This window comes from Paramormyrops kingsleyae, chromosome 20 (genome assembly GCF_048594095.1).
Source record: "Paramormyrops kingsleyae isolate MSU_618 chromosome 20, PKINGS_0.4, whole genome shotgun sequence".
Lineage (NCBI taxonomy): Eukaryota > Metazoa > Chordata > Actinopteri > Osteoglossiformes > Mormyridae > Paramormyrops > Paramormyrops kingsleyae.
The window spans coordinates 20,933,478-20,947,558 of record NC_132816.1 but is presented as its reverse complement, the minus strand read 5'-3'; the positions used below and the strand labels follow the sequence as shown (position 1 = coordinate 20,947,558).

At 44.6% G+C, this 14,081-nt stretch overlaps 1 protein-coding gene across 1 annotated transcript; it reads right to left on the bottom strand.

Annotated features, from left to right (window-relative positions):
* Nucleotides 1–2,730: 2,730 nt before the first annotated feature.
* On the bottom strand, nt 2,731–7,444 carry LOC111848370 (galectin-3-binding protein A-like). Its single transcript, XM_023820288.1, has 6 exons — nt 7,337–7,444; nt 5,947–6,028; nt 5,296–5,487; nt 4,896–5,027; nt 4,334–4,607; nt 2,731–4,160 (listed from the first exon to the last, which is right to left on the bottom strand). The coding sequence occupies exons 1-6, from the start codon at nt 7,403–7,405 to the stop codon at nt 3,113–3,115; spliced, it is 1,797 nt and encodes a 598-aa protein (XP_023676056.1). The 5' UTR covers nt 7,406–7,444; the 3' UTR covers nt 2,731–3,112.
* Nucleotides 7,445–14,081: the final 6,637 nt, after the last annotated feature.

Below are 14,081 nucleotides of genomic sequence, written 5' to 3'. Positions count from 1 at the left end.
GAAGGATCAGACTGTAGTTGGATTTTCATACGTCAATGCCTCTGAACTAAATTTGAAATAAATTGCTGTTTGGTTTCTCACTGTAACAATGTCTAAAAATCCTGACTGAATGAATATAATAAACAGCACGGCCTTTTGGGGGGGGTCCATGTTCACTGCAGGGAATGCAGGTTGTTCACTTCTGAGGGTCGCGTCACCTAGACCTAGCAAACCTAGTCCCAGGATTCCTGGCTAAGAGTAGTCTGTGAATGAGACACTGGTTCTCAAACAAGACTCCTGTGTGCCTGTGTGTGTCTGTGTCTGTATGTGTCTGTTTGTGTGTGTATGTGACTGTCTCTCTATGTGTCAGTCTATGTGTCTGTATGTGTCTGTCTGTGTGTGTGTCTGTGTGTGTGTCTATGTGTCTGTGTGTGTATGTGTGTGTGTATGTGTCTGTGTGTGTGTGTGTGTGTCTGTGTATGTGTGTGTGTGTGTGTGTGTCTGTCTGTCTGTGTGTCTGTGTGTGTGTGTGTGAGGAGCTGCCACACCAGTTATATGACTGTGGTGATCTACTCAACTGGGAAACTATGCAGGAAATGTTTTATCTGAAGCCAGAAGAAATGTTTTTACCATTTCTGTGTTTTTTATGTGGGATGGAGGAAAGGATTAAACAGCAGCCCAAACTGAGACACCCAGTGCTCACCAACAATGACAATCAGTCATTCAGTTTGTCAGCTTTTGAACATCTAAGATGCTAAGCATTCCACATACAGGTTAGACTCATGGAGAGCGAAGCCCTGTTTTGGTGACGAGAACTTTTTATTCTGAGCTAATTAGATTGCTGTTAAATTACTATAAATGCTTGATTGGGAAGCGGCGACAGATGGAATCATAATCACAAAGGTCTGTCCAGGTGAATCAGTGATGCAATGTCATGTGACATCAGTCAGTGCTAGCAGATTGCAAATGGGACAGAGCAGCAGATCGAAGGAGGTGAGGGTTGGCCTGCATGTCATTTTGGTCACAGTGACATTAACTGGAAACAGAGGTATGAAACCAGAGCCCTGGATACTGAGGACAGTTCCTAGAGAGGTAAGAAAATTCTGCCACACTTGGTCCTCTGGGGTGTATGTGGGCATGCGTGTGTGTGCGGACATGTGAGTGTGTGTGGGCATGCGTGTGTGTGCGGACGTGTGAGTGTGTGTGGGCATGCGTGTGTGTGCGGACGTGTGAGTGTGTGTGGGCATGCGTGTGTGTGCGGACGTGTGAGTGTGTGTGGGCATGCGTGTGTGTGCGGACGTGTGAGTGTGTGTGGGCATGCGTGTGTGTGCGGACGTGTGAGTGTGTGTGGGCATGCGTGTGTGTGCGGACGTGTGAGTGTGTGTGGGCATGCGTGTGTGTGCGGACGTGTGAGTGTGTGTGGGCATGCGTGTGTGTGCGGACGTGTGAGTGTGTGTGGGCATGCGTGTGTGTGCGGACGTGTGAGTGTGTGTGGGCATGCGTGTGTGTGCGGACGTGTGAGTGTGTGTGGGCATGCGTGTGTGTGCGGACGTGTGAGTGTGTGTGGGCATGCGTGTGTGTGCGGACGTGTGAGTGTGTGTGGGCATGCGTGTGTGTGCGGACGTGTATGGGTATGAATGTGTGTGCACGTGTGTGTGTGGGTATGAATGCGCGTGTGTGTGGCTATGAATGCGTGCACGTGTGTGTGGGTATGAATGCGTGTGTGTCGGTATGAATGCGTGTGTGTGGGTATGAATGCACGTGTGTGTGGGTATGAATGCACGTGTGTGTGGCTATGACTGCGTGCGTGTCGGTATGAATGCGCGTGTGTGTGGGTATGAATGCGCGTGTGTGTGGGTATGAATGCGCGTGTGTGTGGGCATGAATGCGCGTGTGTGTGGGTATGAATGCGCGTGTGTGTGGGTATGAATGTGCATGTGTGTGGGTATGAATGCGCGTGTGTCTCGCTATAGACTGGTATTCCAAACATACCATAGATACCATATAGGCCTAATAATGATTTTAAACAACGGATAAGAATATATCCTCGCTTCATACTAAGTGAAAACCCAGATTCCCTTAGTGTAACAAGTCATAACATTAATGTTACATAAAATATACCTAAAATGTCCAAAAAATTGTTAAAACTCAGCCTATTTCTAATGTGTGTTCATAATATAAACTTTTTGGGAGTCAAAACAAGATAAACTACGAGTGATTTGACCACTCCGTGACGCTTCAGGATTACATTATGATACAAACATACTTGCGAAAATAAATGGTTCCATTTTACTTCTGATCTGAACAGTTCTTGCATCAGACAGGATATGAAATTTCAGCTGATTGTGTAATCACTTACTCTGTTTAAATAAATTTTTCAATCGCAAATCACAGATAACTTTCGGCTGTGGAGGGATATAGCAAAGGAGGATGTTTTGCGTAAGAAAAACATGAAAAGCAATAAAAATACTGTTATTAAAGATATTAGCAAGGTTTTGCATACAATCTTATGATATAACTAAAATTGTAATCATGAATATTTCCATAAATAACTGTAATTTAATTACACTTTTTTCTCTAGTAACTGTAACGGATTAAAATGACATTTTTTGTAATTAAATGACGTAACGCCATTACATGTAACTCGTTACACCCCGACACTGATAAGTGGATATGCAAAGAGGCCAGAAGACCAAGCTGTGCTGCATTATAAGGACCTACGCAAAACAACACAAAACCCCGACTACAAAATCACCCCAAGACAACTTTATTTACTCAGAAACACAGTAGAATCTTTGAAAGTGCTGCAAACGATCTATTGAAAAATATGTCTGTTCTCAATGTATTACAGAAAGCTTTGGTAAAGAATTATTTTTTGATTACACGGTGATACTGATTTTGATAGCAAACAGAAAAATCAAATGTTTTTATTAACCATGGGTAAACGATTATGTTTTAAAGTCTAAAATGTTGATATTTTAACTGGTATATAACATAAAAACCATTGGTAGAAGTTTAATGAGTTACTGTTTAATTTAGTAGATGAAAAGATCACTGCAAACAGAGAATAGTAGAGAAGAAGAGCAGACTTTATATGCATTTACGCCCAGAGAAAGGCATTCACTGTAAACCACTACATTTTATACTGGGGACGAACAACAAATTGGAATGAATATTGGTCAGTGAAACAGGGGTAGGCCTGACCCGTCGTGCTGTTCGCTGGGAGGTACACAATGTTGTCCTTGAAATCTTGAACGTGGAAGATGTAACCAGTGTCACACACCATGACGACCCTGTTATTGTAGCCGATTCCTTCATAATTCTGCACATAGCTACTGGGGTAGAGCCGGGCTGCTAGGCCCGAATTACAGGTGTACCCTCTGCGTGCACACTCCTCTGCGGAGAAGTAGATCTCCACAGTCCAGGTCATCATCTTATCCTGGAAGAGGGCATTGTTAAATGCAGGGGTCGTAAAAGACCTGCTGAAACCATTGTACCAACCATTATAAGGGTTGTTGAAGTTGCTTTGCTTGTAATTGCTGATTTCCGTGGCACTGATGATGTAACCCCATGGGCTTCCGGTGTAGGTCCTGGGGGAGTACCCCACATCCACACTGTCCATGTGCGTCTTCAGCTTCTGGAATGACAGGACGTGGAATGGGTAGCCTTCCACCATGTCCGCATCGTAGAGCGCCGTGTACTTCTTGTATGTGTCTGAGGTGAACTGGAGATCATACAGAGTGTCGGCCGAGATCATGGAGAAGCGGATGTTGTTCAGTAAGGCGGCCACGGTGCTTGGCTCGGTTTCATTGCCACTGGCCATGAACCAGCTCTCCAAGGCATTTAGCAGGAAGGGTTCATCTGGCACTATCACGTCAGAGCGGGATAGGAGAGCCTGCAGGGTCTCTGTGGACAAAGTGCTCCAAGCTGTGGAGTTGATCAGCGCCTCACAGTTCCAGGCCAGGTACTGCAGACAGACCTCCTGCAGCACTCGGTCCCCTGTGCGGATACCGTCATCATACATGGACAATGGGGAGCTGAAGGTATCGTCCTCGGGCAGCAGCCAAGGATAGAGGCGAGCTGAATCGGCCTGAAGCTGCTTTACCCTGAACTCTGACGCCATCTGGTGGAGGCACAGGACTGAGGCGATGGTTATACCAATCTGCCTGGTATACAGATACCTGGAGACAATACAGATTTCACTCTTTTGGTTACTTTGACTCGTTTCAAATCAACCAGCATAAGTGGCCATATAACATAGATACTAAATGTCGACCCAGGATTACTTGAGGCTAAAATTGAGCTAAAAAGACAATGACCAGCTGAAAGCCTGGCAACATGGAGGAGAACGGACCTGAGGAAGCTGGAGACGTAGGGACGGCAGGCCGAGCTGACCAACATGGTGAGGTTGCTGGATCTCTGCAAGGAGCTGACTAAGGTGAAGTCCGGGTCCAGGGACAGGATGAAGCGATGGGTGCAGAAGGTCTCATCTGCTGGGTCCCTGTTGGGACTCTGCACCACAATGCTGAAGTCGCAGCCAATGCCACTGTCCCACAGCCTACCCAGCTTCTCTGACAAGTTCAGGCCGTCATCCACGGCATAGACATGCACGTTGTTAAGGGCAGTATCTGCGGAAGAGAAACATCTAGATCATTGTCCTCAACAGTGATGTTTGCGCCACTTAAACCACACGTTTGTGTGTGACCCCCGAGGATTGAAGTCCCTCCTGTTGGCCAGAAACGGTCACTACACAGTGGGGGGCAGGAGGCCCTGAAGTGACCTTTTAAACGGGTGTCCTGGCTAAAGCGTCCATGTTAGAATTAACGTGGCCGGTCCTGGAGTCTTATGTCACGTTAATGAACAATAATGACTGCTGGGATTCTGGTTCCATCAGGACCGCACTGTTGAGACCTTACCTCGGTCACAGACAACCCCTGCATCCTCACTGTGGGTACAGTCAGAGACCCCCCAGCCTTTGAAGCAGCAGCTGGGCAAGTCACTCTCGTCCCCTGTGCACTCCATATCGTCCAACCAGATGGCCCCAGATCCTGCCCAACATATGACACCAACACACATATTAACTAAAACCATTTAATTACAAGAACCTTGATTCACTTCCGTAATATATAATTTAGCAAGGCAAGCATGTTCAACTACTGGTCCCCTGCTAGTTTTATGATCATATATATGTGCGTGTGTGCATGCGTGTGTGTGCAGAACTTCAGCACTTGTTGACTAAGCGTGGGAATTTCACCCTGCCCCCTAGTGGTCAAATGTGAAAATGAACACAATGTTAGCAAAGTGAGTCGGGCTCACCTTGGCCATACGTGCCACCTGAGACGGCGGACAGAGCACCAGGGAAATTGAGCTGGCGGCACACCACCTGTGCCTCAGCTATGCCCCAGCCGTCGTCACAAACCGTCCCCCACTGCCCACCGTAGAACACCTCCACACGGCCTTCGGAGGACCGCTGGCCCCCCACCAGCCTCACATCTCCATCCCTGGCCCCTGTCAAGCGGTAGGTGGACACACACAGTCAATCGGCTTGTTGGTAACCAAGAAGCCTTTGGTCCAACCCCTCTGGAAGGGATGGACCTGACTATCGAAGTCAGTGACTGATCTCCACACAGGAACAAACCGCATCTCACAGCAAGGCTTTGGCTGGACAGGGCAAGGATCCCTGTGACGATCTTGAAAGCAAAAGCATCTGAAGCAGTGAACAATGAATGGAAAATATCTTAAACATGTTCGTAACCATTTTATACCCGACTGAACCATGGCATCACAGCTGTGTAGCCCTAAGAAACCACGGGCCACAAGAGCAGAAGCAAAGCTGAAAGTGACTGTCAATGAACCTGATGGACAAGAAGTCATACATTCCTCCTGCGATTTATGTCATTCTAATTATTTTCAGGGAAAATGAAACCCCACGTGTTTTCTAGAACAATCCTGGTGCTTGGTGCTTACCTGCAGCCAAACCAACGGCCACCAGGAGCAGCGGGAAGCAGCCGGTCCAAGCCCACATTTTCCGTGTCCTCTTCACTGAGCACTGAAGGCGAGAGCTCACTTAGTGTCTTACATCGAAATGAAAAGCAAAGCATGTTTGAAGGTGGGGGCCATAGCAGTCGACACTGTGGCCTCACCTTCAGGCCTGGGGGGTGCAGGCAGGCATGCGTCATTAGATTCCCCCCATGTCTGCTCTGGTTTCCTCTCCAAAAACGTGGAGGGAATGTGGTGTCTCGGTATGGCCTTTGGTGTGTGTGTGTATGTGTATGTATGTGTTTGTGTGTGCGTGTGTATGTGTGCATGCGTGTGTGTGCGTGCTTGTGCCCGCGTGTGCCCTGCAATGTACTGGATATGCACCACACACATCATGACCTTGCACTGTATAAGTGGTTTTGAAGGTCAATAGATATTAAAAGAAGTGAAGTGCGAGTGATTAGCACACAGTGAGCAACAACAAAATGTGTCCTCTGCATTTAACCCATATGTGACATAGCAGGGGGCAGCTAATTCAGCGCCCGGGGAGCAGTGCTTGGGGGCGGCACCTTGCTCAGGGTACCTCAGTGGCACTTTGCTGGTCGGGGATTCTTTCGATTACAAGTGCACTTCCTAACCACGAGGTCACCACCCGCCCTCAAGTCAATCTTTTGGCTGTGAACAAGCTGGAGTGATTTAGTTTAATTAAAAAAAAACCGAATAGTAAGTGCCAGGTCTTTTAAAATAAAAGATGAGTGCAGCATTAATAACAAATTAGTCATATGCTACTTAGAAAATGGCAACAGAAAAATACACATTGTGCTCCGATAAATGGTAAACAAGGTCAGGGAATCGAAGGAGTACAACCTCAACATCCACATTTTCAATGATGTAAGACAAAAAAACATTAATTAGGTATCCGCTAAATTGGTAAGTTTACGTAAACATAATGTAAAATGATTATATAAGGGTAATAAAATCATTTTACTATAGTTTTATACAACTGGAAACAGGCGGGAAAATAGTACGGTCAATTTTGTGATCCGTTCTAAATCGTAGTGTTTAATGATTAGTCGCATCAAACACCTTTCATTAAAATTAGGCAACAGCAAAAATATAGAAGCAAATTATAATGTGAAGATTTTGATCTTTATGCACATTTGCAAATTATCGTTTTATCATTTGATGACACCCTAACTAAAATGTACTTTTATGCTGTCGCGTAACATAACCCAGTTATAGAATATGCATTTACGAGATATGTACAGTAGCAAAGTCAATAATAGTAAGTACTGTAATTGGTATATTTATTATTAGTATTATTATTAACGTTTATTAATAACTATAAACTCCAAATCCCAATATTTTTGCGTCTTACCCTTTTCAGGAGTTCGGAGGGAAACTGTGTGCTCCTTAATTCTTCGGCTGCCCTATTTAAACTGTCCATGCCAGCCGCCTCCCCCTGAATCGCATATACCCACACAATACACAGTCACAGGTTTCATTTTCCCGAGAAATGCAGACTTACAGCGCTCACACACCCGACTTACATACCGTTAAAGACATTCCTTTCTGGATTAATGTGGCGTACATCATCCTACGACGGCACTGGCTAGCCTACCAAATATATAAACAAATTTGTCCCAAAAGAAATAAATTGATTTCCCATTATGTCAATACACCTGTCTAACTGCTGCCTGCAGGAAAACTGCCCGTCAATCTGTTGTTTTGCAGTTCTTAATACAGTAATACTCTTCAGTGTTAGCAGTAGCTGAATTCAAGTTGATTAATTGCTTTTAACTCTTATCAATTGACAGTAAAACTTCAATCATCCGAATCCTCATAAACTGGCCAATAAAACCTAAATCAACTCAGTGGAAAATTCTGCAGGGAAAATAACATTACAGCTTCCAGAAGAGCTGATAGTTTAAATGATTCCATTTCTGCTGATAATTGCAGCGTGGTAAGTGGTGCAGGGCCTATCTGAGGGATTACCGTGCTGTCGCATCTTCAGCACACACGGCGACCTGAACGTGTCCAGAAGTGCTTTACCCACCAATTATATTTCTATTTTTTGTTCCATTTTTAACACAAATTTGTAGCATAAATGAAAGTGGCAAGAGTTGTGCTGAGGTCAGTATGTGCTGAAGTCGATTTGACTCAAATAATGAGGCATGAGAATCGGACGGCTGATGTGATGTAAACAGGCATCCTTCGGGTCCAGCTGCCGCTTGTCAGCTTGACGCATCGCTGACTTTACACTAGAGAGTGTTAAAATCACTCCTTCTTCCTTTCCAGCGTTTTGTCTGAACACTTAAACACTTGATGGAACTAATAGCTTTTTAAACCGAATTACTTGTTCTCAGTAAAGAGGTTGTTGGAATGTGCATTTGTTGGATAACCTGAAGGCTTTTACATCTACAGTTTTATTGAAGTAATTTATTGTGTTTTGAAAATAAATCAGATCACCTGGGCTTTGTCTAAATCTGGAACTGATTATATCTAAAGGGATTCAGCACTTTGTGGCAGGAAAACAACTAATGAAGAACCTCGATCTAGATGGTATAAAGGGAAAAAACCCAGCAGACCAGAAAGGCAGCATTCCTGACACTGTTTGACACGAGACACTTGTTTTGTTATTGGACTGTAGCTATGGAGAGCAAGATGAAACCAATTCCTATGTACCAGTGCAAATGGCCAATACAGGGTTTATCATGGCTATTTATCATTAACATGTGTTGTTATCACAGCATGTGATGAAGCCTCCTAAATTCGGCCCTGGATGTGTGTATTAATAAGCTCATTGTCTCAACAAAATTAGTCACTGAAATCTATGGCTTATCCACCAAAACAAAAAACCACCACTAGAGGGAGTCATGTCCATTGAGAAGCCAAGTACAGGAGATGGACGCTCGTGTTGTTCACCATGTAGACAGCTAGCTATAAATGTTATCTTGCACTGGGGGGTATTTTGTATCATTTTCGTTCTGCAGTTCTCAAGGTGGCCAGCCATTATGTGATCAGTGTCGTCGCAATGTAACCAGTAAGTTCAAGTTTCAGTTCAAGTTTGTCATGTGTACATAGCGCAATGAGATGTTTACTTGCCCGTCCCCTGCAGACTGTCATAGCATTCATAGCATTCATAGTGTGTTATCAAAAGAACAATGAACAATGATCACAGCAAGAAGTATAAGTAATACTGACTATAAATAACAAAGACTCATTACAAAAGCCAATCGCAAAGGAACTTACGAAACATCAAAGTAGACATATGACATTTGTTGAGTGCCTTTGTTTTGCTTTGTGCGGTGTAATCCTGATATATTTCACATGTCACTGACTGGATGGAGCAAGTAAGAGTTCCTGTGTCCACATATACAAAAGCCAAATTCAGAAACTAGAATCATAAATAGCAAGTTAGTGGTGGATGAACAGAGCGTGCAAAGGACCAAGAGTTTACTGTAGAGTGCCATTATATTTTGTAATGAGTAGCTGTTGAGTTGTTTTACGGCTTCCCAGCGCCCTTGTGGTTCAAATGCTAATGATTATGTGTTGACTTGACTGCCAGGAGAGAGGGGGGAGAGTGGTGGCCCTGGGGGGTGGCTTGGGGCCATGTCGGTGTGGCCTACCTCTCTGTGGAAGCGTGTGACCTGGCCATGACCTGGGCAGTCTTCCCCAGCCACGTCAGTGCTCTGAGGTAGTGCTTTGAGGGATAGGCAGCATGGATTTAGGAGAGGTAGATTCTGTTTAACAAATCTGTTGGAGTTTTTTGAGGAAGCTACTCAGGAAGTTGATGATAGGAAGGCCTATGATGTCATCTACTTAGATTTCCAAAAGGCTTTTGATGTTGTCCCCCATAAGAGGTTAACGGATAGGAAGCAGCGAGTAGTAATAAAAGGCTCAATGTCACAGTGGGCCAGCGTTCATAGTGGGGTACCGCAGGGTTCAATTTTAGGACCACTATTGTTCCTAATTTACATAAATGATATAGACACCAATATATACAGTAAACTGGTGAAATTTGCAGATGACACCAAGGTGGGTGGTGTAGCAGATACTGAACTAGCAGCTCAGCAGCTACAGCGGGATCTTAATTTAATTAATGACTGGGCTGACACCTGGCAGATGAAATTTAACATAGACAAATGTAAGGTACTCCATGTAGGGAGCAGAAATATAAAGTACAGGTATTTTATGGGACCTACTGAAATAAAGGTAGCTGATTATGAGAAAGACCTTGGTGTGTATGTTGATGCTTCCATGTCTCATTCTCGCCAGTGCGGGGAAGCAATAAAAAAGGCCAATAGGATGTTGGGGTATATCTCCAGGTGTGTGGAGTTTAAGTCAAGGGAGGTAATGCTAAGATTATACAATTCCTTGGTGAGACCTCACCTAGAATATTGTGTGCAGGTTTGGTCACCATATCTTAAAAAGGACATTGCGGCCTTAGAAAAGGTGCAGCGTAGGGCCACAAGAATGATTCCTGGTCTTAGAGGAATGTCATACGAGGAAAGGTTATTTGAGCTAAATTTGTTCAGCCTCAAGCAAAGGAGACTGAGGGGGGACATGATCCAGGTCTATAAGATTCTAACAGGTTTGGGTGCTGTTCAACCGAATAGTTACTTCAGCATTAGTTCAAATACAAGAACTCGTGGCCATAGGTGGAAATTAGCGGGAGAACATTTCAAACTGGATTTAAGGAAGCACTTCTTTACACAGCGTGTAGTCAGAGTATGGAATAGTCTTCCTGATAACGTAGTGCAAGCTGAATCCTTGGGTTCCTTTAAATCAGAGCTAGATAAGATTTTAACAACTCTGAGCTATTAGTTAAGTTCTCCCCAGGCGAGCTCGGTGGGCCGAATGGCCTCCTCTCGTTTGTATACTTCTAAAAAAAAAAATTAAAAAAAAAAGATCCAGAGTCAGGAGATAGCTGGGGCGCGGCCCAGAAACACAACACACTGACGCCGATTCAGGTTTCAGGTTGCTATTTGTTTTGATTGTGAAAGTGATTGTGGCAAAAAGAACTAAAACGCCTCCAAGTGTTTTACTGCTCCTTGATCTTGCTTATTATGGGGGGGGGGCTTGTTTAAGAGATAAGAGACTTTATTGTCATTGTATCAGAAATACAACGAAATTTGTTTGGTGGCTCACGGCTCAGCAGCAAAGAGGTACATTAAGGTACCACATTACTATAGCATACAGCCTTGTAGACATGGGATAAACATGAATAACCTAATATAATTATTGGTAAAATACAATATAAGAAATATGTTAGCTAGTGCAGTCTACAGTGTGCTGGGTGAGAAAATCCTAAGTTATTTACAGATTTAGGTATTTACAGTCAATGTGATTAAAGTGACCAAGTGCATATCAGCAGCAATACAGACGTGTGGATGTGACTTAAGGGTCAGTGTTCTGTAGTGGGAAGGGTGGTGATGGAGGCCACTGCTCTCGGGAAAAAGCTGCTCCTCCGTCTGTTTGTTCGTGACTTGATGGTCCTGGATCTTTTGCCCGATGGGAGGGGGACAAACAGTTTGTGACCCGGGTGGGTGGGGTCCTCGCTGATGTTGCTAGCCTTCCTACATAGTCGGCTGGCATAAACATTGTTCAGATGTGGGAGCTTGGTACCCACGATCCTCTGCGCAATCTTAACTGTCCGGGCCGAGTCTCTCCGGTTCTCTGCCGTACAGCTGGAGTACCACACTGTAGCCCCTAGCAGAGAATGCTCTCTGTTCTGCTCCTGTAGAAGTTAACAAGGAGCTGAGAGGAGAGTCTGGCTTTTTGAGTGTTCTTAAGAAGAAAAGTCTGTTGAGCTTTCTTCACCGGGTAGGAGGTGTTAACAGTCCATTTCAGGTCCTTTGAGGTGTAGATCTCCAGGAATTTGATGTCATTGGTCATTAACCCTCTGCAGTTCCTCTCCACTTGTGTGGAGGGGGGAAGGTGTCGTTTTCCTGGTTCTCCTAAAGTCCATAACAATCTCATTTGTCTTGGATGTATTGAAGACAAGGCTGCTGTCTGAGCACCACTGTACCAGGTGTTGCACCTCCTCTCTATAGTGGGTCTCATCGCCTCCTGTTATCAGTCCCACTGCTGTGGTGTCATATGCAAATTTCACTATGGTGTTGGAGGTGCGGATGGGTGTGCAGTCGTGTGTGAATAGGGTGAAACGGGCTGGGCTGAAGACACAGCCCTGTGGTGCTCTTGTGCTCAGTGTGAGAGTGGATGATATGCGGTTTCCCACCCTGACATTTTGTGGTCTGTTGGTGAGAAAGTTCAGAATCCATGAGCAGAGAGCGGTGGTTAGCCCCAGGTTGGTGAGAAAGTTCAGAATCCATGAGCAAAGAGCGGTGGTTAGCCCCAGGTTGGTGAGAAAGTTCAGAATCCATGAGCAGAGAGCGGTGGTTAGCCCCAGGTTGGTGAGAAAGTTCAGAATCCATGAGCAGAGAGCGGTGGTTAGCCCCAGGTTGGTGAGAAAGTTCAGAATCCATGAGCAGAGAGCGGTGGTTAGCCCCAGGTTGGTGAGAAAGTTCAGAATCCATGAGCAGAGAGCGGTGGTTAGCCCCAGGTTGGTGAGAAAGTTCAGAATCCATGAGCAGAGAGCGGTGGTTAGCCCCAGGTTGGTGAGAAAGTTCAGAATCCATGAGCAGAGAGCGGTGGTTAGCCCCAGGTTGGTGAGAAAGTTCAGAATCCATGAGCAGAGAGCGGTGGTTAGCCCCAGGTTGGTGAGAAAGTTCAGAATCCATGAGCAGAGAGCGGTGGTTAGCCCCAGGTTGGTGAGAAAGTTCAGAATCCATGAGCAGAGAGCGGTGGTTAGCCCCAGGTTGGTGAGAAAGTTCAGAATCCATGAGCAGAGAGCGGTGGTTAGCCCCAGGTTGGTGAGAAAGTTCAGAATCCATGAGCAGAGAGCGGTGGTTAGCCCCAGGTTGGTGAGAAAGTTCAGAATCCATGAGCAGAGAGCGGTGGTTAGCCCCAGGTTGGTGAGAAAGTTCAGAATCCATGAGCAGAGAGCGGTGGTTAGCCCCAGGTTGGTGAGAAAGTTCAGAATCCATGAGCAGAGAGCGGTGGTTAGCCCCAGGTTGGTGAGCTTGGTTAGTTTACAAAGGTTTACAGAATTAACGGATACAGTAACAAATAGAGTAACTGCTTGATAAAACATACATCATGATTCATTAATGATGAATTAACATGAAATCAGTGTGTAATTAAGCCTTAGTTTGAGGTTAATTAATACATAAGTAATAGCATGATACTATAGTATTTGTGCTCCATCAAGTGTTATCATTATAACCAGTATAATATATTCCCTACCTATACAGCACAGTTGGTGAATCTGCCAGAACAAGCATTTCACTGTATGTTATACGAGTATGACTGCATGTGACAAATAAAGAACTTTGAACTCTGACTTGATGAAGGATTTCGAGTAAGGCACTTGATTTCAGAAAAGACTGTGGAATTTATAGCATATCCATCTATTTTCCAAACTCTTATTCTGGTGAATGTCAGTGGGCCTGGACCCCATCCCAAGCAGGGGCCACAAGCCTGGGGGGGGGGGGGGGTTTGCGCCCTGCCAGCTCAGCTCATCACAGCGCACTCACTTGAAAGGCCCCTTTCATGATAGCTAGGTCTCTAAATATAGCGGTGGCATGACCAACTAAATGTGCTCATTTTTAGTCTGGCTTGAACTAATTCAAATCACATGTTACTTCATGACATTTTACGGATCATAATTTGTCAGCAGAATTTTTTTTTAACTGCTAGATGTATCTGGAATTAAAATGTTTTATTAATGTCATTGTCTGTGAAATATACTTACCATTCTATGTGGATTAGATAAATCTATCTATATTTGTCAGGCATTTATTTGATTGTTCAAGGGCTACAAAGCAGCACTTGTTTATAAATTGCAAATTATTTTGTAAACAAACACAAAAACAAGGTGGTTGTTGGCAATAAAACCTGATATTATTATTATTATTATTATTATTAATAATAATAATAATAATAATAATCAATACAATAAAGCCCACATGAGTAAGCAGTAGGTGGCACAGTGGTTAGACCAGCGTTTGAGTCTCTGCCAAGTGCATGGAATTCCTGTGCTTCCCCCAGTGTCATCGGGG